The following is a 24,890-nucleotide window of genomic DNA, read 5'->3' as shown; positions in this document are numbered from 1 at the left end:
TGCTGTGTTATTGTCCTCACTGGTCCTGGGTTAGCCTGCTATGGAGCATGTGCACGCAGGCAGACGGAGGCTTTCCCTGGAGGTGTGCTGAAGATACTCTCACACAACATTCCTCCTTCCCAGGTATTCACTACAGGAGGCATCCAAATGGTGGCAGGGACCATTGATAAGGCCAGAATGGGAAGAACAGGGAGAGGACAAACTTATCAAATGGCAAATCATGAATTGGGGGTACATGTACAGATAGTTCTCACTTAACATAAATGGACATTTCCACAGACCTCTATGTAAAGCAATTTTTTTGTAATGTGAATTTGTCCATGGATATGGGGAAGAGAGGGAAGGGAGGCAGGAAGGTGGCTGTGGAGAGGGGGATGGCACATAGTTCAAGGACACATGAGGGCTGGAGATAGAGAAAAGAAACCAGGAGAAGGAACACATAGGGGCTGGTGCTAGACATGTGGGGGCCTGGCCAGAACTGAGAGGAAAAACATGTAAGGGGCACACACGTAAGGGCTGGACACAGATACAAACAAGAGAGGATGGGTGACCCTCAGGGGCCAGGGATAGACACTAGGCACCGGTTTGCAGATGGACAGAAAACAGACATGCAGGGACCAGACACACAGGCAGGTGGGAGGAGCAGGGCAAAGATCTCCTCTCTCAGTGCAGGAGGTCTCAAGTTAAGCCCAAGATCTAGTGGCAATAGTGGTCTCTTCAAGTCAGTTGTGCTTTCACTTGGGGGGTTTTATTTATTTATTTTTTTGGTGGGAGGCTAGGAGGCCACAGAGTGCAGAGCCAAGGGGCAGGAGCAGAGAGAGTGAGCAAGAGAATGCACAGTAAAGTTAACATAGCTATTTTTTTTAGAATGTGTATTTTTCAGAATTCTGAGTCAAATAAGCCCACTATGAATTTATATAAAGTGACAATTGTCTGTATAGAGTCTCATGGCTCCACTGACCATGAAAATGTGGGGCTGTGTTCACAGCAACACTCTTTAATGTAGCTGAGAACTGAAAGATAAATGGATGCACACTAATTAGGGAATGTCTAAACAAGTTGTGGCACATGGATAGAATGGGACATGATTGTACCATAGGAAAAGATAAACATGAAAGATTCAGAGGAATATGGGAAGACACAAAATGAAATAGAATTAATTAAGCAGAACCAGAAAAATAATAAACATAATGACAGCAGTCCAAATGGAAAAGAACAATACAAAGAAATTGAACATAGTATAGTTATAACTATCAGGCTTAGCTGTAGAGGTAAAAGAGCTGGGAAAATTATCTCTGTGCTTTCATCCAAGAGGTGGGAGACTATGGATGTGGAATGGTATACATGCTGTCAGACTCAGTGAATACACTGATTAGTTTTTGCCGAACTGTTTTCCCTTTTTCTTTTGAAATCTTTGTTAGAAGGGAAATTTCACTAGGTTCAGGGTGGGGGAGAGGTTAGATTATTTTTGTAGAAGATATTGTAAAGCAGATTCCTAATTACTTATTACTTAAGATCTTTGAGATCCTTTTCTCAGCTCTAAAATTATACGGTTATGTACTGTTAATGTGAAGGAATTCAGAGTGGGGGAGGGAAGAGGAGATAGTTGTAGATAGGTAAATTTTGGTTTAAGCAGTCAGTCACCCAATAAACACTTATTAAGTGCCAACTATGTGCTAGGCACTGTGTTAAGTGCTAGGGATACATAGAAATACAAAAGAAAGTCCCTGCTCTCAAAGAGCTCACAGTCTAATGGGTGAATCCATAATTAAACAACTATACATACACAAAAAATATACAGGATAAACTGGAAATAATTAATAGAGGGAAGGCACCAGCATTAAGAGGGATCAGGAAAAGCTTTTAGAAGACGGAACTTTAGCTTGCAGACTTAACTTGAGACTAGAAGGAAGCCAGGGAAACTGGGAGGTGGGGATGAGGAGGGAGAGAGCTCCAGGTATGGAAGACTGCTAGTGAAAAACAGCAAAGTCAGAAGAGACTGCAGTGTCTTGTGCAAGGAGCAGCATGGAAGCAAATGTCATTGGATCACAGAGTATGTCAGGGAGTCAAAGCTGGAAAGGTAAGAGGAAGCCAAGTTGTAGAGGGCTCTGAATGCCAAACAGGATTTTACATTTGATCCTGGGGGTGATAGGGTGCCACTGGAATGTATAGAATGGAGTTTAGGGGTTTGACTTGGTCATGCCTGTACTTCAAGAAGATTAATTTGACAGCTGTGTGGATTGTAGTGAGGAGAGGCTTGTGGCCAGGAGACTAACTATCAAGCTATTTTAATAGTCTAGGCGAGAAATGATCCTGTGCCAGAGCGGTGGCGTTGTCAGAGGCGAGAAATGGGCATAGACAAGAGAGGTTATGAAGGTAAAATTGATAGGACTTGGTAACAGATTGGATGTAGGGTGAGAGAGGATAAGGAGTTGAGGATAACACCTGGGTTGTGAACCTGGGTGACTGGGAGGATAGTGGTACTCTCAACAATAACAGGGAAGTTTGAAGGGGGAGAGGAAAAGCTATTGAGTTCAGTTTTGGACATGTTGCATTTAAGATGTTTATGGAACATCCAGTTTCAGATGTCTAACAGGCAGCTGGAAGTGTGAGTCTGGATATTAGGGGAGAGGTTAGCAGATTTGACAATCATCAGCACACAGGTGATAACTGAAATCACGGGAGCTGATGAGATAAACAAGTGAAATAGCATTCAAAGAGAAGAAAAGTGGGTCCAGGACAACTCCTTGAGGGATGGATGGACTGAAGATTCAGCAAAGGAAGCAGAAGAAAGAGTGGTCAGACAGGTAGGAGGTGAAAGAGAACAGCCTAGTGTCACAGAAACCTGGGGAGAATTGAGTATCAAAAAGAAGAGGGTGATCAACAGTGTCAAAGGCTGCAGAGACATCAAAAAGGATGAGGACTGGAAAAAAGGTCATTAGATTGGGCAAATTAAGAGGTCACTTTGGAGACAGCAGTTTTAGAGGAGTGATGAGGCCAGAAGTCAGGCTGTAAAGAGTTAAAAGGAGAGTGAGAGGAGAGGAAGCTGAAGCATTAATTACAGAAGGCTTTCTCAAGGAGTTCAGCTTCATTGGGGGGGGGAGTGATAGAGGACAATAGCTAGTGGGGAGGGTTTCTGAGGATGGAGGAGCAAGAAAAAACTTCCGAACAATTTGGGTTGTACAAGAATGGAATGGGCTGCCCCAAGATGTGGTGAGTTTGTCATCATTTAGAGGTCTTCAAGCAGAAGCTCAGTGACTTATCAGAGAAGTCTAGAGGGGGTTCCTGTTCTGGGAGATGTTGGACCACATGACCTCTGGAATCTCTTTCAATGCTGAATTCTAACTCTTTGGGAATGGGTTACCCTCTAGGGCTCTCCCCACTCCAGGCCCAGAAGATCCAGGTAGACTTTGGGGCCCTTCAGCTTCCTGGCCACCAAAGTGGTACTCAAACTGAAGACAGGGAGCCTGGCATTCAACAATATGGTGGCTTTAGTGGGACATGTGGCCTCTTGGGCCCCCTGAATGAATAGGCTGACGCTACAAGAGTCCCAGGGTTGTGTTGAATGAAAGCACGAAATAGAGATCTGCTACAGGAACTTTAGTCACATACTACTGCTGAGCATGGGAAGGGCCCTGGGACTTATCAGGAGGGGTTTATTTTATAGGTAAGAGGCGGTGTGATAAAACTAGACAAAGGGTTAGATTTAGAGCCTGGAGACTTTGAATCCTGCCTCTGACACTTAGTAATCCAGTTCAAAATCAGATGATAATAAATTTAGAGCTTGAAGGGACCATAAAAACTACCTAATGCAACTCTATCATTTTCCAGATAAGGAAATTGAGGCCCAAAGAGGTTGAGTGATTTGCCTAAGGTAATTTATTAATTCCCCAGGCAATCAAGAAATCAATCAACCAGCATTTATTAAATACTGAATCTGGAGTCTTAGGATCACAGTTTTGGAACTGAAAGGTACTTTAGAGACCACTGAGGGGCTTACTATAGTCCCAGGCATTGGAAAAAGTAAGTCAAAACATGAAAGCAGTTACACTCAAGGAGTTTACATACAGGCTAATGAGAGGTTACAACATAAAAATAAATGGGTACATTCATGCTAAGCACTGAGTACAAGGAAGGTAACATTGGAGAGGAAAGCTCAAGTAACTTCAGGCCCCAGCTTCTTGTAGGAGGTGCACATCTTTTCTCTGAGCTTCAGTTTTTTCATCTGTAAAATGTGAATAATGATATAGGGCTTTTGTGAAGAAAGGCAGGGGGATGAGTGTGAGGCACATCAGGATACCATAAGGAGCTGGCCTGGTTGGATCAGAGGGTTCCTGGAGAGAACCTGGTGTCAAATTAGGAGAGCCTGGGATACTAAGCTAAGTAATGCGAATTTTGACCTGTAAACTACAGGGCGTTCTGAAGTGGTTCAAGCAAAAGAATGGCAGGCATCTAGTCCCCCAGCCTCAAGTCACAGTGACCCTGGCTCTAGCCTTCCACACACATCCTTCCCCTGCTTCTCTGAAGCTACCAGCCTTGAAGAGCCCAGACAACATTGATAATAATTATACTTAAGGGATTTGGAGCCTGACAGAGCGCTCACTGAAGCAATCAGGGTAAGAGCTGTTACCTTCACTTGGACTCTAAGCATTTCAGATGTCTACATCTGAATGCTACAAAATTGCAAGCTATTAGTGTTACTATGATGAAACTCAGACCTAAAGAGAAATGGACTTTTCTAAGGTCACACAATTAGTTAGCCTCCTGACTAAAAAAACACCAGTTTTGAACTGGAAAGATAGGTGGAAAGGAGGTGGAGCTTGAGTCATTTCCAGGCCACCTCTGAGACCATCTCAGGCCACAGTGGTTGTGGTTTCCCCATTCTGCTACTGTCTGTCCAGCTGGAGGCCTCTCTTAACAGCCAGCTAAGGACGTAAAGGGACCTCAGGAGATATAAGTAGGCAACCTGACTCCAGTGCCCCCTGGATAGAGCTAAATTTGGCTCACCCTGGAATCAGGCAGCCCCTCAGCTTGTCTAGAGTTCCTTCCCGCAAATCTCAGGGAACCTAGCATATGGGAACTACTTTGCTGAAAGGGCAACAGGACCCTAGATACACAACCCTAGACTACCAGCTCTCCAGGATACTGGCAAGCTGGGCAATGCAGCTTGGTGGAACAAGTGCTAGACTTGTAGTGAAGAGACCTGGGTTCAAGTTCCAACTCTTATTATATGTTACTTGTTTGATCTTGGGTAAATCTCTACCCCCTTAAACTATATTTTCCTCCTCTATAAAATAAGGGGGTGGGACAAGCTTGTTTCTAAGGCAGGGGTGTATTTTCCCATCTCTTGTCATAACCATTCTCATTTTATTTCCCTCAGTCAAAACTTCCCAGTCAGTCAAGTCAATAAGCACTTATTAAGTGCCTACTATTTGCCAGGTACAGTACTAAAAACTGGGTGGGGAGACAAAGAAAGGCAAAAGACATTTTCTACCCTTGAGGAGCCCACGATCTAATGGGGGCTAACATAACAAATAACTATGTACAAACAAGCTATATACAGGATAAACAGGACATAATCAACAGAGAGAAGACATTAGAGCTAAGAGGGGTAGGGAAAAACTTCCTGTAGAAAGTGTGATTTTAGCTGGGACTTGAAGGAAGCCAAAGAAGCCTGGGGACAGATGTGAATATATTTCATAACCAGTGAAAATGCCAAGAACCAAGAGATGGAATGTCTTGTTCATTAGACAGGAGGCCAGTGTAACTGAATTGAAAGTACTTGGAGGGTGCGGGTGAGAGTAAGGGAGGGAGAGAGAGGGAGAGAGAATGAGTGTGTGTGTGTGTGTGTGTGTGTATGTATAACCAAACAGCGCATTTTATATTTAATCATGGTGGTGATGGGGAGTTCCTGCTACAGATGGAGGGTAGGGGACACAGGAGATTATAGATACAGATGTGTGCTAGCTCTGAGCTGACTATTAAATTTTTCATATGAGCATTTACACTTTGAAAACAGGCAAGCTATAAATCAGGGTTCGTTATGGTTTTGTTAACTGAGAAAATTAATAATGCATTAATAATGCAGATTGTGTGTTGTATACACACTTCCACCTGTGGAGAGTTGGCTTTTAAACAGTTATCAGCACGCCTTGTAAATCCCCTCTAATTCTAAATCCTTTCTGAAGGATAACACCCTTCTGGAGACCCTGCTGGGGAACATGGCTGCCACCACGTGGTCAAAGTGGACAGTGCTGTTATTCACTAAAAACCAGATCCTGGTAGCCTTCCCTAAGTGGCTGAAAAGAGGTGGGGGGGGGGGGCGAGTGGGGAGGTGCAAGGGCATCTCTGAAGAAGTCCAGTAGCAGAGAAGGTGTTCACATGGGTCTTGGTTCTGCCTTTGTGCCCAGGGATCTTCTTTAAAAGCCTGTTGCTGGGTAGGACTCTGGGCACAGTCTTATCTCTTTTAGCTTCTTAGCTTTCTTGGCCCAGCACAGTGTAGTGGAAAGAGCTCTCTGTAGAATGCTTAGAGTCCAAGTGAAGGTAACAGCTCTTACCCTGATTGCTTCAGTGAGCACTCTGTCAGGCTCCAAATCCCTTAAGTATAATTATTATCAATGTTGTCTGGGCTCTTCAAGGCTGGTAGCTTCAGAGAAGCAGGGGAAGGATGTGTGTGGAAGGCTAGAGCCAGGGTCACTGTGACTTGAGGCTGGGGGACTAGATGCCTGCCATTCTTCTGCTTGAACCACTTCAGAACGCCCTGTAGCTTACAGGTCAAAATTCGCATTACTTAGCTTAGTATCCCAGGCTCTCCTAATTTGACACCAGGTTCTCTCCAGGAACCCTCTGATCCAACCAGGCCAGCTCCTTATGATACCCTGATGTGCCTCACACTCATCCCCCTGCCTTTGGATGCAGCAGGCTCTTATCTAAAATGCCCTCCCTTCTTCTCTCTGCCTAGCAGAATTCTCCTTGTTCTTTAAGGCTTAACTCAAATAACATCTCATCTATGAAAACTGTCCTGACCACCCCAAGCTCACAGGGATCCCTCTCTTTGCCTTGCTTTGGCCTTGGCCTATCTTGTCTTTCCAAATATGGTTATAGAGTTGGACCTTTCACAAGACTGTCTTGGAAGGGGCCAGGATGGTATCTGTTAGAGCCAAAGGGGGAGGCTGGGTGGTCATCTGAAGGAAGATGAAACATACACGTACATATGTATGAACACTCATCAGGGCCTCAGGGCTGTCCACGTATGCTCACACTAACAAGGCTATGTGCTACCATATACAATTTCTGTCACTCTCCTTCCCTGTGAGATTAAGAAGAGTGAAGAAAGCTTCTTGGAGAGGTTTTTCCTGGGGTATCCTTTTCTAAGCCAGGTGGCCTAGGCCCATTCTACCAGCCCCGGGAGAGGAGCCAAAGTAAAATGAAGGAAAAGAGACCAATACCTTTTTGGCTCCTGTCAAGGCAGCCTTCTGGAGCTTGTTGTAACAATACTTGGCATATGTGCTTATCGCCACCCCTGAAAAGAAAAAAAAAAACACAGTTAAGCCTCTATGCCTCATGAAGGAAGCTGGAGCCCAGTTCAGCCTAGCTCTAGTAGGCAGAAGGAACAAAAGAAAGGAAGGGTAAAATTACCCTCAACCCCAGTCCATGATCTTGAGCCGTCAAGCAGAATTTCTGTAGTTCTGAAGGTAGTACCCTTCAGGAGATAGAACTGTGTCCTCCAGCCATGGAAGAGGTAGGTGGGAAACGGGGTGACAGTATTGCTGCTATGTCAGTGTGATACGGTTGTCAGTGTAAAGGTGGGAAGCGTTGGTCTGTGTGTTTGAGAGTTAGTTCCTATATATGTGGATATAAGAACGTGGCTATGTTAATTTGTAGATGTGTCTACATGGTTTGGAGTCTATGAATATCAGAATATGAGTACACTGGTGTCAGTCCCTGGGTGGTATGGGTGTATGTATGGATATATTTCATATAAACACCCACCCACTGACACTGTGAATGTGGCTTTCAGAGAAAGAGCCACAGATACACTGATGACTCCCAATCACTTTTTTGGGGGGGAGGGAGGGATGTCTTCTGATAGAGGACCAGGTGAAGGCCAAGTGCCACTTCTGTTTTCTAGCAGGACTAAAGACTCAGTGGGGTGCAATGAAAAGAATGCTGGACTGGGAGGCAGAAACCCAGCGTTTGATGCTAGTTCCAATGTTACCAATTGTATGACCCTAGTCAAGTCATTTCACTTGCCTGAGCCTTAGTTTCCTCATCTATAGAAAAGAGATAATACTGCTAGGATGACCTACCCTAGAGAGACATTGTAAGGAAAATGCTTGGAAAATCTTAGTGTTAGAGACGCAAGATTTGTGGTTATTATTTTTGTTTGGGTTTTTTTTGCAGGGCAATTGGGATTAAGTGACTTGCCCAGAGCCACACAGCTAGTAAGTGGTTATTATTTTTCATTCTGTTTTTCTTCCCCCTGGGTCTGCCAGGACATCTTGTTGCCTTTAGTAAGATATCTCTCTGATGCTGCCTGCCTGAAGGCTGGTAACTGCCCTAATTACTGGCCAGGTCCTTAGTGGGTTACGTCTAGACATCTCTGGGATCAGTCATACTGAGGCAGCTGGTAGCCCAGTGGACAGAAACCTGGGTTTGCAGTCAGGAAGACTTAAGTTCAAATCCAGCCCCAGGTACTTCCTAGCTGTATGACCCTGGGCAAGTATGCTTTTACCTATGTGCCTCAGTTTCCTCAACTGCAAAATGGGAATAATAACAACACTTACCTCATAGGGCTGTTGGGAGCAACAAGTGAAATAATGCTTGTAAAGCTCTTTGCAAACCTTAAAGTGCTACATAAATGCTGTCATTGTTATCATCCTTGGCCTGGCCCTACTGCCAACAGAATCTTGGTTCTGATAGCATCGTCTGATTTTGCTAACCTGATTCTAGTCTTGAAAGTAAAATGGATTAGTTCAGGAGACAGTAGGATCCCTGTAACTGGAGGTCTTCAAGCATTGGTTGGATGGCCACTTACTGGGGATGTGGTAGGGGGAATTTCTGCTTAGGTAAAGTCGGACTACAATGTTGCTGAGTTATCTTTGACTTTTTCCCTCTCCATCAACAGCCCTTTCTTACAAATGATGCCTTTGCATCATGCCATGGCTATGGCAGCCAGTAGTTGTAAACTGATTAACTTATTATGGGACTGAATTAAAATGAATGCTCTGTAGCAATCTTAAGCCTATCATTTGAGCAGACATGTCAACAAAGGGGATTTTCAGTGAAGCAAAATTTTACCAATTTCAAGGAGTCAGGAGTCCCCCTAGGGAGAGGATACATGGGGAAAGCAGGAGGTAGGATTAGGGATGTCTTTAGACCTGATCTCTGCCATTTCAATAATTCACTGAGGCAGTTGATTTGATTCTGAAACCAGTTTTCTTTTTCCAAACAGAGGAAAGTATGAAAAATAACAAGTGCTACAGCAAAAGATCATGCTGGGGATTTGGACCTGGGCAGAGACCTCATAAGAAGAGAGGAAGCTGAGAGAAACATCTTTAGAGGTCGTATTCAACATGGGCTTGGAGAAAACGGCAGAATGCTAGAATGATATGGAGGTGATAATCCTGTTATATTCTGCCTTAGTCTGACCATACCTAGAATATTTTATTTGGTTCTGGACACTGTATTTTAGAAAGGATATTGCAAAGTTGAAAAGAATCCAGAGGAAGGTAACCCGGATGAGGAGAGGGCAGGAAATCATCCCACATGAGGAGGAACTGGGGATGTTTATCCTGGAAAATAGAAGGGACATGATAGCTATTTTCAAGTATTTGAAGGACTGTCATGTGAAAGAGAAATTAGAGTTACTGTTTGGCTCCAGAGGCAGAAACAATGCGTGGAAGTGACAAAGAGACATATTGATTTGATATGAGGAAAATCTAACAGTCTAAGCCACTTTGCCAGGTAGTGAAGACCTTTGAAGGTCTCCAAGTTGTGGCTGATTGGCCACCTGTCAGTTTTTAAATCTGTTCAATAAGGGTTGGATTAGATCACCTCCAAGCTCCCTTCCAATTCTGAGGTCCTGGATCCCATGAGGAGGGGGTGTCCTCAAGGACCTCAGTAGAGAGAAGGGAGAGGAGGAGTTTCAAGGCCATTTCAGGGTCAGGCTGCAAAGCTGCAGAGCTTACGTGTCTGCTTCTCCCTTCCTTTCTTCTTTCCAGAAGGCAAAGTGAATCAGAGGATCTTAGGGTCAAGAATGAAACATCATATGATCTAGGTCCTATGTTTCACAGAGGAGGAAATGGAGGCCTAAAGAGGGAAAATACCTTGTCCAAGGTCTCTCAGGCACTATGCAGTGGAGCCAAGATTCAAACCCAGGTCTTCTGATCCTAAACCTTAGCCTCTTTCCACTATGTTGGTACTTACCAATATATAATGTTAGCTGCTATTATTATTTTTTTATGACTTCCTAAATGACCTCTTCATAGGAGGGTTGAAACAGTTCACAAAGATTCTTAGTGAGAATTATTGGGGATAGTCGTGGGAAGAAAGATGTCTCCCACACTTGTACTGCAGGGACACAGCTCTCAATGGCCTGAAGTCTGCTATGGGATTCCCCCAAGAACACTGGGATCATTGCCCTTTTAGCTATGTGTTTGTACAACTCTGCAGGGGACATCTTCAAGAGACATTTCTCCTGGCTCTGTCAATGAGGGACAGCACCTCCACTACTACCTCAGTAGAAGTCCAACAAAACTCCTAAACTGTACAAATGCTGGAGACTTTCCAGATGCTGTAGGATTTCACAAGAGCTAATTCTCAGGATGCAGCCCCCACTTCTTCCTGTTAGAGAAGCATTAATTCTTTGGAGTGCCAGACTTTTCAGCACAGTACACTAGTAAGCACTGTGTCCCAAAATGTAGTCACAGACTATCAGAGCTGAAAGGGGCATCAGGAGCTTGACTAGAATTCACAGGCTCAGCTGAAGTGCTACCTCCTACAGGACTGCCTCAGACATTCAGGACACTAGTAAGTGTCCTCCTTTAATTAATCAATCAAATAATGAGCATTTATGAGGTACCTATGTGCCAGACACTGTTAGGCACAGAGGATGTCAAGGCAAAAATGAAACAGTGCTTCCATTCTCCTGTGTGAGATGTGTGTACATCTAAGTATATAAAAACACATATAAAGTAAAGACAAAGTAATTTCAGGGGAGGGAAGGTACTGGCAGCTGGGGGGATCAGGAAAGGCCACATATGATTTGAGCTTTGGAAGAAAGTCAGAGTTCTACAAGTGCAGACAGGAAGGCAAGCATGAGGGAGCCTGTGCAAAAGCAAAGGAGAAGGGAAACAAGAGATTGTACATGCAGAACAGCAACAAGGCCAGTGAGGGTGGAATGTAGAGTATGTGAAGGGAAGTAATGAATAGTAAGTCTGGAAAGGTATACTTTGCATGTATTTTTATTTATTTATCTGGGCGTATCATGTTCCCTCCCAACAAACTGCAAGCTCCTTGACGGCTTTTCTCTGAATTTTCTCTGTTTTTCTCTGAATTCCTTGTACCTAGCACGGTGAGGGGCACATAAGTGGGACATTAATAAATGCTTGTTAAATAAACAATTCCAACCATACCTGAAAAGGTACAGCTTTTACAATAATCCTGGATAAGTGGTCACTTAGTCTTTCCTTGAAGACTTTCAGTGATGGGAAATTGATTACCACACAAAGCAGCCCACTGCCCTTTTACATCGCTCTAATTGTTAGGAAGTTTTTCTTTATGGAGAGCTAAAATCTGCTGCTCTACAATCTATTCACTGCCCCTAGTTCTGCCTCTGTGGCCAAGGATATCAAATCTAACGCCTCTTCTACATGCTGGCCCTTCCAATATTTGAAGGTAGCTATCCTGACCCCTAATTCTTCTCTTCTACTAAAATATCTCCAGTTCCTTCAAGTGACCCTTATACAAGTTGGCATCCAGTCTTCTTACTATTCTGGTGCCCTTTCTGGCACTTAACACCAGTTTGTAAATGTCCTCTGTAATATGTGGTGTTCAGAACTACATATAGAAATCCAGATGTTTCTGGATACCATGTTTCAATGAATGCAGTCCAAGATCATGTTAGTATTTTTGGCTGCCATGTCATATTGCTAATTTGTACTGAACTTTCAGTCCACTAAAACTTCGGGATCTTAATTCATAGGCATTGCTACACCTCCCCCATCTTGTGAACTGTGAACTTTATACTATCCCTATTAAGTTTCAGTCCACCACTCCAGACTGTTGGGATCTCTGGAGACCCTCCTGATTCTGTCACCCAATGTTTTAGCTCTCTTTGTCCCAATTTTCTGCACCTTCTTGGTGACTAGCATTTTTTCCATATACTTTACTGATTCAAGTATGGCTTATGTGGGCTTGCTGAGCCTATAAGGAGTGGGGTCACATCCTCTACTTTTTCCATTGCCCTGAACCTCACAATAGAGTATATAGTAAAGCATTATACCCTGTAAATTTTTACTGACTGAATGACAGGAAGTAGGAAGACAATCTATGGAGAAATCCTCTCTGCAGAGACAGGTCAAAGAACCTGGGAAGAAAGTCAGGGACTCCTGTACATTTGCCTCAGAAAGACCAAGTCTGAGCTGTAGTAAAAGGGGCAGTGTGTTATGAGAAGAAGGTACTCCCCTGCAAATGGGAGCTCAGGGGACAGGGAAACTCTGTGAGCTTCCTAGCCCAGTCATTCCCCAGCAGACCAAGCTGTGGAACAGGAGTTCACTACAGGCCTCCAGTCCAGAAAAATTGAGTCTAAATTGAGAAACCTAAAGAGAAGACCTGCTCAAGACAATTCACAGTGGGTGGCCCTGGGTATCCTTGATGAGGTACCCAGTGACACATACTTACCTGTCTGGACCGACATTTTGGCATTAAACACACAGTGCCCCCTGCTCCCATTCCCACCCGCATATCCTCATTCAGAAAGCAGAGGTTTTAGTGATGAAAATACCCTAAAGCAACAAGATGTAAGAAGCCATCAGAGGCACAGTTAGCCAGGCAGGGCTGGGCTCACAGCCTCCAGACACCAAAAATGTCCCTCTCCACGGTCAGTTCCTAACTCCACCAAATCTAAGAAAAAAAAAATCTGAGGAAAAAAAAAATTTTAAATGCAATCTCTGGTTCAAAAATTTTAATTTAATTAACTGGCTCTATTCTGCCAATTCCTATCCCCCCCCCCCAAAAAAAAGCTTGGAAAAAAAGGATCCCATGGGAATAAGGGAGAGGCATAGACTCCTTTATGCTACCCCCTGAGAGTGGTTTAACTAAATAATGATATTATGACCTCTCTTTCCCAGCAGGTTAGGGCTTCTTCCCTTGTGGTCCCCTCCCCCCATTCCTCTTCCCCAGCCCACTATGCAAGGAGAGGCTAGTGCCCAAGCCCAGGAGGAGCATTAAGAGAAGAAGGAGGGCAAAACAGAGACTGGAGAAAAGCAGGTTTGCTATGGTGAAGATCTAGAAAGGAAGCTGCTAAGAGAAGAGGCGGTAGATGGACCCTACCATCGTGCTCTTCAAAATAGGGCTTGGGTTTCTTTCTCAATTTGGATTTCTTCTTAGTGTTCCTTTCCAGCAGCTCTTTTATGTGCTGAGTCACTGGGGAGCAAACAAAACGATGAGGACAACAGAACGTGTACATGTGTACACATACACACACACACACAAACACACACACACACACACACACTCTCTCTCTCTCTCTCTCTCCCCCTAAAACAGCCATGACAAAAAAAGACACCTTGTTTTCAGAGCTAATGAGTCAGCAGCCATATTATAGAGATACCTGTTATCTCATCTTTCCCCTCAAAAAAAAAATGCAATTGGAAGAAGCAGCCTGAGCCAAGGAGGCCAATGTGCTGGGTGGCATTGCTTGCCAAGGAAGAAATCGCTGCTTTGGTCATCTCATCCTACCAACAGGTTATAACATAATAGAGCTATAAGAAGCAACTAGCTTATATAATAAAACGGGGTCACATTTACTATCTGGTAACCTTAGAGGCTGCCTAGGGAAATAAGTTTTCCATTGTCTTCCAAAGGGGCTTTCTAGGTCCATTGTAAAAGGCTCCCCTGCTTAGCACTATCTAAAAGATGAGGGGATATGAATGTGGTTCACTTCAAGGGGTCCTTGGTAGAAGTGGGTTTAATCTCTAGTCCAAGGAGAGGAGGACCAGGTTGCTATTGCTAGGGGAGCTCATGTAGGGCTGAATTTCAGGGAATGATAACACACATAAGAGTGTATGTGTGGGCATGAATGAATGAGTGTGCGTGTGTGTGTGTGTGTGTGTATCTGGTCTATCGTACTGTGTAGGTATGAAGCATTGGGATAGGGAAAAAAAAGGAAAGGCCACTGTAGAGTTTTCTCATTGTTGGTTTCCATGATGATTTTGGATTTTTCTTGCAAGAGACGAAGGAATGACCTGTTCGTTCTCTCTCTCAAACTTCATGTAGCCATTTTTTTTGACATTCCAATTCAACAAACAAACATTTCTTAAGTGTCTGTTATATATACAGCTCTATGTATGTTGGGTTATGTTAGTAATATAAAGCTGAAAAATGACAAATCCTTGTCCTCAAGGCACTGACAACCCAAATGTGCAGACCTTCCCTGTGCATTCACCTTATTTTGCACCCTAGTTCCATATGATGCCTCCATAATCAGACCCCTGCAGGCTAGAGTTATGTTTTAGTGATTGGTTCTATTGCCCATACACATAATAAGTGCTTGGCAAATGCTTGCTGAATTGATTCCAATTGTGTGAGAGAAGTTAGGCAGGAAGAGTTCAGTTGATGATGAAGGGCCTGGACACTTCTCTATGTCCCAAATGACACCCCCCCAGTGCCTCCATCAAAGAGTAGCAGGAGATGGGGAACATATCAGTTCAGCCCCATTCTAGGAACAAAACAGAGTGGGTGAGTTTGGTCTGGTTCTGGACTCTGGACCTCCCACACCCTTCCAGGACAGGATGAGGGAGAATGCATAGTCCCAGGATGGCCAGTAGCTCAAATTGGCCCAAAGCTGATCACTGGGTCTGAAAACAAGGTTTCTGCAAATGGAAAATGACACTGGGGAAACAAAATAAGGTATGGAATAAGAAAAACCAATAAGCAAAGGACAGGTATAAAATCAGCTTTCATTGCTGGCCTCTGAGGTAAAAGCATGGATGAAACACTGGCTTTTCATTGCTGGGCAACCTGGGGTGGCAGCCTCCCTACAGGGGACATGGGATCTTCAGAATGCCACTTCACAGGCCTCCCGTGCAAAGGCCAGAGGAGCATTTCATATGGCTAAAGAGCACTTACCTTTCAGTTCTATTTTCAGGCAAAACCAAATAATAATAATGATGAGAAACAGCGTGTGTTTATTTCTGTAGCTGTATGCAGCTAGAAGTGGTTCAAAGTAGCAGGGAGAGTCAGGATATGGGGGAAGATGGGGTGCCTGACACTTATGAGCTGAGGGGACCTTGGGGGGAGTTACTTCTTTTCTCTGAACTTCAGTCTCCTCATCTGTAAAATAGGATAATGATATACTACCTGGCTTTTTTTTTCTTTTTTGAGGGTAGTTATGAAGAAAGTGCTTTGCAAATTTTACAGCACTATAGAAATTACTACTCTTAAGTTATCACTGCTACATGATTTGTTTAGAAAGGTGAAGTCACTTGCTCAAGGTTACACAGTCAGTAAATGTGAGGTCAGAGCTCTCTCAAGCTCAAGCCTAGGGCTCTTCCCATTACACTATATAACCATAAACAAATCTTGTCAGTACCAAGTGTTCTTCATGGTTCCCCTAAGATTCCCACTCTCCAGGTTCAGATCTGGCTTCTTCCTCTTGTACCATGATTAGTCATTCCTCTACTCTTCAAAGTCTGCCTCCCCTTCAAGGGAAGAGGAAGGCTGCTTATTGCTGAACCACCTGCTTCCTCCTAACTCTCTATGGAGCAGGAAGCAAGTAAGTGCCCAATCCAGGTGAGCCAGGGAGGTTCCAATAGAGACACAGGGTTAGAAGTTTTCTCCCCTATCCTTGGGTGTCATTTATGCCCAGTCCCAACAATGCCCTGCAAACAAACATTCAAAGGCTTACAGGATTTTATAGCTAGAAAGGACCTTAGAGATCATCTAGTTCAACTCCATAATTTTAAAACTGAAGCCCAGAGAAGTTAAATAACTTGCCAAGGTTACACAAGTGGTAAGTGGCAGAGCTAGGATGCGAACCAGGGCCTCTGATGCCAAATCCACTGCTGTTCTTTTCACTACTCTAAACTGACCATTGTTCACCTGTATTACCTGCTCTAGTCTCTTCTGGCCATACTGTTTCTGCTTAAAGACCAAGCTCTATTTTCTGACTATAGTTTATAATTAAAATCTAAGTTACTTCCTGCTATATTCTCATTTCACAAGGTAGTTTTGGAGTAATTCTTAGGCCCCAATGGTATTCAGACCAGCGAAACTATCATTAGGTTTCATTTGCATTTATTCCTCTAGACATAAGCTAAGGAGCAAGGAGGACTCAAGGCCAGATGCACTGAAGGAAGTCTCTAACTCCCAATGTTCCAGTAATTTCATGTCTTGTCATAGGCCCTGTCACTAGTCATACCTCTCAAGGTAAGTTCCTGGTCTCCCTCTATTCCTTCCAACCACACACCGATTATGTGTACAAGTAAGGCTTCCTGAGATCATGAATACCTTTCACAAAGTAGGTGCTTAATAACTATTTGTTGAAGGGTGACCATTAGCATTGATACTGAAAATGAGGTGGATAGTCAAGTATGGATAAGGAACAACATATCAAGCTGGTTCCTTAAATCCACCTGATGTCTAAACTGAAGTATCTTTCCACCGCAAACACAGAATCACAGAAGAGGTGGAAGGGACTTCAGAATTTATCTAGTCCAATGTGTATCTGATCAGAAATCCTCTCTGCAACATACCTGACAATATCCAGTCCTCTTCTTGAATACTTCTGAAGGGAAAATAATTTTCTCCAGATGAAATCCATTCCATTTTGGTCAGTTGTTGTGGGTATTTTTTTTTAAGCTTTAATGATACACTAATTTTAATACCATAATAATTTCCCAGTATATTCTTTTCTTCTTTGAGTCCTCTTATAACAAAGAAAAAGTTAAGCAAAACTTAAATGACAGTGACTACTTTTGACAGGTATGCAACATTTTGTCCTGTAGCCCCTTGGTATTTTTACTGAAAGTATGTTTTATCATGTGGATAGGTGGAACTGTTAAGAAGCTTTTATTTATTCCCCAATTGATAAATGTGCAAAGGATATGAACAGGCAGTTCTCAGATGAAGAAATTAAAGCCATCTACAGTCATATAAAAAATGCTCTAAATCACTATTGATTAGAGAAATGCAAATCAAAACAACTCTGAGGTACCACATCACACCTATCAGACTGGCCAACATGACAAAACAGGAAAATGATAAATGTTGGAGAAGATGTGGGAAAATTAGAACACTAATGCATTGTTGGTGGAGTTGTGAAATGATCCAACCATTTTGGAGAGCAATTTGGAACTATGCCCAAAGGGCTATAAAAATGTGCGTACCCTTTGACCCAGCAATAGCACTTCTAAGGCCATATCCCAAAGAGATCATGTAAATGGCAAAAGGACCCATATGTACAAAAATATTCATAGCAGCTCTTTTTGTGGTGGCAAAGAATTGGAAATTGAGAGAATGCTCATCAATTGGGGAATGGATGAGCAAGTTGTGGTATATGAATGTAATGGAATACTATTGTGCTATAAGAAATGATGAACAGGCTGACTTCAGAAAAACCTGTAAAGACTTGTATGGTCTGATGCTGAGTGAAATGAGCAGAACCAGGAGAACATTGTACACAAGAACAGCCACATTGTGCAATGACTAATAGTGATAAACTTAACCCTTCCCAGCAATACAAGAATCTAAGATATCTCCAAAGGCCTCATGATGGAAAATGCTATCCACATTCAAAGAAAGAACGATGGAGTTTGAATGCAGATCGAAGCATACTATTTGCAATTTTTTTCTTCTGTTGTGTTTTGTTTCCTCTTTCTGGTGGTTCCTCCTATTGGTTCTAATTCTTCCTTACAACATCGCTAATGTGCAAATATGCTTAATAGGAATGTATATGTATAGCCTGTATCAGATTGCAGGCTGTCTCGGGGAGGGAGCTGGGAGGGAGGGGGAAAAAATTTAAAACTCAAAAGTTTATGGAAGTGATTGCTGATAAACCAAAATAAATCAATTTTTAAAAAAAAGAAAAAAAAAGAAGCTTTTATTTACATCTAGTTGAAATCTGACTCTCCTAGTCCTACTATCTGGAGTCAATTAGGATATTAAGAATAGGGGCAGGTAATGGAAGGTAGACAAAAAAAAAAGTGTGGTATTTTACTCCCAGTTATGTCAAATAAGAAGAATGAGGAGAGAAAACAAAGAATGAGCCAAGGCCAATAAGGTAAGGACTACAAAAAGAGTTTTTGGTGCTCTATGAAGGAAAAGAGAAACTCAAAGAAAGAGTAAGACCACTGATCACTGTGGATGGATAGGGCAAGGTAGAGGGGGAGAGAGGAGTATAACTGAAAATGTCTGACCTTGAACAGACTAAAAATGTGTGACACTGACCAGAAGAACCCAGATTAAGTTAGTTCTTCCACCTTTGGTTAGTTTTCTGTCAGATGGATGCTGGATTTGGTGCCATACACATGAGTTTCATTGTTCTCTTTTGTTGTGTTTTAAATTCTGCAGTTATTAAGAATGGATATTACTTCAAGGAAATGTGTCAAAGATGTAACTCTTAAAGAGCGCACTTCAATGACTGTTGCAGATATTGTAGTGGCTACTGTTGTGCGGAAGTCAAGCAATTCAAAGTTCATTCAAACCCATAATGAAATAACATCAGTAGCATCAAACCACAAAGGAAAGTGTGGTTGAAAATGAAACACAATGCCAAGACAAAACAGTGTTGTGCAACAGTTTAATTAATTTTCAGAAAACAAGCAAAGACCTGCAGAGAGGCCTCGCAGCAGAGTATTGATTCCTCTACACTTCAGCATAGGTTTCTTGAAGTTGGAAGAACACAAAGAAGACTGTTTTAAAACACATGCACAGAGCTAACCATTATTTTGAAGAAAAATACACATATCATTGACAAGACAGTTCTCCTTAAGGACTAAAGACTGGAGTATGTGCAGGCAGATAGGTTGGGGCCAGGTTATAAAGGGCTTTAAAAACTAAACAGAGGAGTTTATTTTTATCCTAGAGAAAAAGGGAAATCTTGGAGTTGAATAAATAGGAGAGTGACATGGTCAGACCTGCATTTAAGTGAAATTACTTTGGCAGTAGTGTGTGTAGGATGGTCTGGTGGTGTAAAAGTTGTAAGGTTTGTTGCATAAGTCAATAAATTTTTTTTTATTATTCAATTAATTATTTTACTTATCTGTTAATTTGAATATAAGTACAGTTAATAAGAGAGCACCTACTTGCCTTTGATGGGTTCAAGCCCAGAATAAATAAAACCTAAGGTAATGAAAGAACAAATAGATATAATTGTTGAACTAGTATCAGTATCTGTGAAAGATTGTAGTGAATGGAAAAGGTGTTTGTTATAGGGCTGGCAAATGCTATCCCAATATTTTAAAAATGGGAAGAGATTAGAATTTGCAAACTTAACATAAGCTGAATTTGATTCCTGGCAAAATTCTCAAATGTATTATTAAAGGTATGGCTAGTAAACATCTAGAAAAGGAAGTAGTTATTACAGAGAGAAAGACTAGCTTAATCAAGATCAAGTTATGTGAGACTAATCTCATTTCTTTTTTGAAAAGGGTTAATAATGGGGATTATTATGGTCTGGGAATGTTGTAGACCTAGTTTGCTAATACATTTGACAAAGTCTCCCATGCTGTCCTTGTGGATAAGATGGTCAGAAGTGGGCTGGAGAATAGTAAAAAATAATAAAATAATAAAAAAATAATAATAAAAATAGTAAAAGCTGAGAGGGATAGCTAAGTTGTTGGATGACAGACTCCGGAACCAAAAAGATCTTGACAGGTTGGACTATTTTAGCTGGAAATTGGGAATTTCCCAAGGGAATATCCTAGGAATTTAGAAAATTGTAAGATTATGGATTGAAGTAGTGTTTTACCAGCCCAATCTTCCTCTTCTGGATTATCTTCAGCTTTAATTCAGCAAGCATTTATTTATTATTAAATTTGTACCATATGTTAGACACTGTGCTATGTACTGGGGATATAAAGACAATAACAAAATAGTCCCTGCCCTCAAGTATTTTACATTTTCCTACCAGAAATAATTTGTACACAAATAAGCAAATACAATAATTCGAAGTAATTCTGGGGTGATCATGAAGAACAGCTTATGAATAACCTTCCTAAAATGTAATGCCCAGAACTAAATGCAGAAGTCTAAATGTTGGTCAGCTACTGCATGGGACAGCATAACACTAAGCTTTCCTAGTTCTATATATTAAATTTCTCCTAAGATTCTAAGATCACACGACCATATTTAGCTGTTGACTTATATTGAACTTGTAGCCCATTAAAACCTCCAGATCTAGCTTAGATAAACTGCTACAATGTACTTGTGAAGCTGATTTTTTTAACCCAAGTTAAGGCTTTACATTTACCCACATCAAATTTCATCTTACTCAATCCAGCCCAAAATTCTGAAGGCAGTATGGTACATTGGAAAGCATACTGGATTTGGGATTAGAAGGGCTGGGTTTGAATCTCAACTCTGTTACTTACTATTTGGAAGATCTTGGGCAAATCACTTAACCTCTTTGGGACTCAGTTCCTGATCTGTAAAATAAGAGGTCAGGAGGACAAGAAAGCCTCTAAGAACCCTTCTGACTCTCAAGCTACGTTCTTATGAACATAGGAACAACGTATGGAAGTTGCAAAGAAACAGATTTCAGACTCACATAAAGAAAAATTTCCAAATACTGATAGGTTCCAAAAAGTAAAAGGGGCTGCCTTAAGGGGTTAGAGGTTTCCCACCACTAAAGATTTTAAAGAGAAGGCTGGATGACCACGTGACAGATACACTGTTGAGGGAATTCTTGTTTTGGTAAAAGCTGGATCAGATGACATCTGAGGTCTATTCCAACTTAGATTCTATGATTATAATACCTTTTATCTACCATAGCCCTTCAAATACTTAAAGAAAGTGATCATTCCTCTTCTCACCAATCTCCCCCTCTCTTCCACCAAGTTTTTTATTTTCTAGTTCCTTTAGCTAGTTCTCAGATGGTGTAACAGTGGTGTCACATTCAAACATAAATGAATAACTTATGCATAATGACTAGGAAAACTCCAAATTAACATTATCCATATTGTATTGTATTTTTATTTTGTTAAATAGTTTCCAATTATATTTTAATCTGGTTCTGGCTACACTGATCTACGATCTTTTCACCACTCTGGCTGTTCTCTCCTGAACATGTTTCCACTTGTCCATATCACTCCTAAAATGCTATGCTCCAAATGGAACAGTATTCCGATGTAATCTGACCAATGCAGGAGAGAATTGGACTATTGTCTCCCTTGTTTTGGACACTGTGCCTTTATCATCATTAGCATAATTCTTATTAACATAACAATTATCCAATTCTAAACGTAGTAACCATGCTATTTTTTTTTCCTGGTCTGGACTTCTCATTTTGTTGGTATAAGGAATTCTTGGAGATGAAATTTACTCTACTTGGGTGTACTGGAAACTGTTCTGCAACTTACTCAGAAAATTGCTCAGGACACTGAGAAGTTAAGTGACTCGCCAAGGGTCACAGTCAGTCTGCATCAGAGGCGGACCTGAGCCATGCTATGACTATACTGATACGGCTATATATTAAAACAGCCTAGAATCTGCTCTTCCTAATAACAATGCACTATTGTTTCCTCAATCACTAAGGCTTTCAACCTTGATATTTCCCTTTCTCTTGATCCCTATATCCAATCAGTCACATTTTCCACCATATTGTTTCTGAGATTCTTTTCCTCCTTTCCATTTCCATGGAAAGGTACTACCCTAGATCAAGCTCTAATTACCTTTTATACAAACTATTACAAACCAGTTTCCTAACTGGTCTTTCAGACTAGTTTCTTCCTCCACTAATTCAATCTACATGGGCTGCTGAATTCATTAACCTAATGAAGACTGATGGCCTCTGACGCTTCCTCCACTTAGGCGGCCTTTTTCCTCTTCAATATGAACATGCCTTCCACTTCATGCTCCAGGAAGGTCAAGTAGTCTCCCCTCCTCTTTCAAGTCTCAGCTTCTAGGCCAGGTTCTTAATAAGGCCTTTCCCAACTAGCCATAAGCCTTGACAGATTTGCAAATAGCCAACACTCATGCTGGGTGTTCTGCTGAGAAGACAGAACCAAGAAAAATGGGTGAAAGTTGCAACGAAGCAAATTTGGGTCTGATGTAAAGAAAAACTTCCTAACAATCAGAGGTGTCCCAAAGTGGAACAGGCTGCCTTGAGAGGTGGTTGGTTTCACCTCTTTGGCAGCCTTTAAGCAGAAGTTGGATGATTCTTTGTAAGGGACGTTATAGTGAGAATTCCTCATGGGTATACATTGGAGTAGATGACCACTCTCAAATTCTATGATGAATATAGAATCCATAGGATCACAGGATTTAGAAGTGATCTAGTTCTTGCCCCTTCATTTTATAGACAGGAAAATGAAGGCCCAGAGAAGGTATGTGACTTGTTCAAAACTGTGACATTAATAAGAAGTAAATCTGGGATTCAAACTCTAGTCTTCTCAGTTGCTCTCTTTCTGAGGGCACTGTGTCCTACACCCTGGGGCATCCACCATGAAGATGAGGACAGAAGGTGATCTGTCCCTTCTTCTCACCAGGGACTCTTTCAACATTCTTTTTACATGTGGCTGATGGTCTGAACTCTCTGGGGAGCCCCAGGCATGATTATACTGCCGCCAGCCTGCTCAGATCTCAGTCATCTAAGATGGGCCTGAGATGAGCCTCCCTGGGGCTGCTGGCAAAGAGTAGCCTAACAGATGAGCTTGGCTCCATGGAATCCCTGGCTGTCACACTGGTGACCTTTCAGTCTCAACAACCAGTTAAAGTGGTGCTAGGGTGAAATACTGGTTTCCTTCTGGGAAACACATGAGTGGCACAGTTTGGTCTTTCAGGGACAGAGGCAGCTTCCATAGAAAAGGAGATGAACTCATTACTTTGTGGAGAAGACAGACCCCTGACTGAGAGCCAGAAACTTCTTGGCAGAATGAGTTAATCCATATAGTACTTATGAAGAAAAACAAAAAATAAGCCTTTAATTTTGTGAGGTTGATACTGTTGCCATAATTTTTCATGGAAGCTGCTGGGACAGAAGTGGGTGGTGTAAGGCGGGGGTAGATAAAGGCTACAGTCTCATTGGGAAGTTGCCACAGCAGCTGCAATCCTTCTGCTTCTTTTGTGGCCTGTACAAGGAGACTGATAAAAAGGAACATAGGCGTTCTATTACAGGCACTGTTGCCCAAATCTCCAGCAGGAACCATGCCCAGCAGGGAGACCAGAAACAACAACAGAAAAGAGGCTAAAAGAACATGACGTCAACCAATGGAGGCAGTGTAAAGCAGTTGAACTTTCTGGGCCTCTGAACCTAGGGGAGAACAGATCTTGCTCTGTGTTGCACCCTATTTCTCCCTGTTGCTTACTCACACATGAACTCCAGGAGCCTGCACTAAGGCTGAGAGCTGGGCATGAGAACAAAAGAAGAGCTTTGTTTTTGCAGAAAGGAAGCTTTACCCCCATAGGGCAAATACTCCAAATGAGTTGCTCCCCAAAATTGCTTGTCATATAGAATGGCTCTATATAGGCTCAGGCCACATCTTTTTCTTAAAAGGCTGGGAGATAGCACATATCTCCTAGGCATCAGTAGGTGCTAATGCTACCAATAGGCTGAGACTTTAGCCTAATCCTCCTTCTATGAAGAATGGAACAAGGAAGCTATTTTGATCTACTGTCAGGTTGCCAAACACTCTAGCTATATGGGATGTTTTTTTTTTATTTCAGATTATTGGCCTTAGTTTTAACTACATTAGGACAAAATGGCTCTGTACTTGGGATGCTTACACTAGCATACTATCATTTCCTCTTCCTCCTTTCTCTCAAAATCTCAGAATTGGCAGGAAACTCTAAAATCAGACAGCAGTAGAACGCTGGTCTTGGAAGACAGGAAGACCTAAGTTTGAATCCTGTCTCAGACACTAGCTGTGTGACTTGTGTCACTTGACCTTCTTAGTTTCAGTTTCCTCATTTTACAAATGAGGATAAGATAGCAACAACTTTTAATATGTTTGCTGTCAGGATCAAATGAAATAACATATGTAAAGTATGTTACAAATCATGAAGTGCCACATAAATCTGCGCAATGATGATGATGATGTCAACAAGTCCAATCTGTACCAGGAATTTCTTCTACAACACCCCAGACAAGTGATCATCCAGTTTCTACTTGAAGACCTCTGGTGATGAGGAACCCACTATTTCTAGAGGTAGTCCACTTCATTTCTAGATAACTGTAACTGACATGCAAATTTCCCCTTATATTGAGTAGAAATGTACTTCTCTGAAGTTACTATCAGTTTCCTCTGGTTTTAACCAACTCTGGGGACCAACTAAAACAACTTTAATCTCTCTTCCTTAAATACCTTTTCAAACACTTGAAAATGGCTATCATGTCTCCCTTGAGTCTTCAGTACTCCAGACTAAACATTTACTATTTCTTCAGCAAATTTCCAAATGGAATGGCATCCTGTTCCCCTGCTAATCTGACTGGTCATACTAATGTTTGTTTA

General features: G+C 42.0%; 1 protein-coding gene across 1 annotated transcript in view; it reads right to left on the bottom strand.

Moving 5' to 3' along the window:
- The window catches only part of ARHGAP39 (Rho GTPase activating protein 39), a 362,112-nt gene that overhangs the window by 17,454 nt on the left and 319,768 nt on the right, over positions 1 to 24,890 (bottom strand). Inside the window, exons 8-9 of the mRNA XM_027859887.1 lie at positions 13,555 to 13,647; positions 7,449 to 7,522 (exon numbers count right to left, since the gene is read on the bottom strand). Of these exons, the coding sequence (XP_027715688.1) occupies positions 7,449 to 7,522; positions 13,555 to 13,647 (167 nt within the window). The remainder of the gene's footprint in view (positions 1 to 7,448; positions 7,523 to 13,554; positions 13,648 to 24,890) is intronic.

This window comes from Vombatus ursinus, unplaced genomic scaffold, assembly GCF_900497805.2.
Source record: "Vombatus ursinus unplaced genomic scaffold, bare-nosed wombat genome assembly UNPS02014173.1, whole genome shotgun sequence".
Classification (NCBI taxonomy): domain Eukaryota; kingdom Metazoa; phylum Chordata; class Mammalia; order Diprotodontia; family Vombatidae; genus Vombatus; species Vombatus ursinus.
The sequence above is the reverse complement of the archived record's forward strand: the minus strand, read 5'-3'. Positions and strand labels throughout refer to the sequence as shown.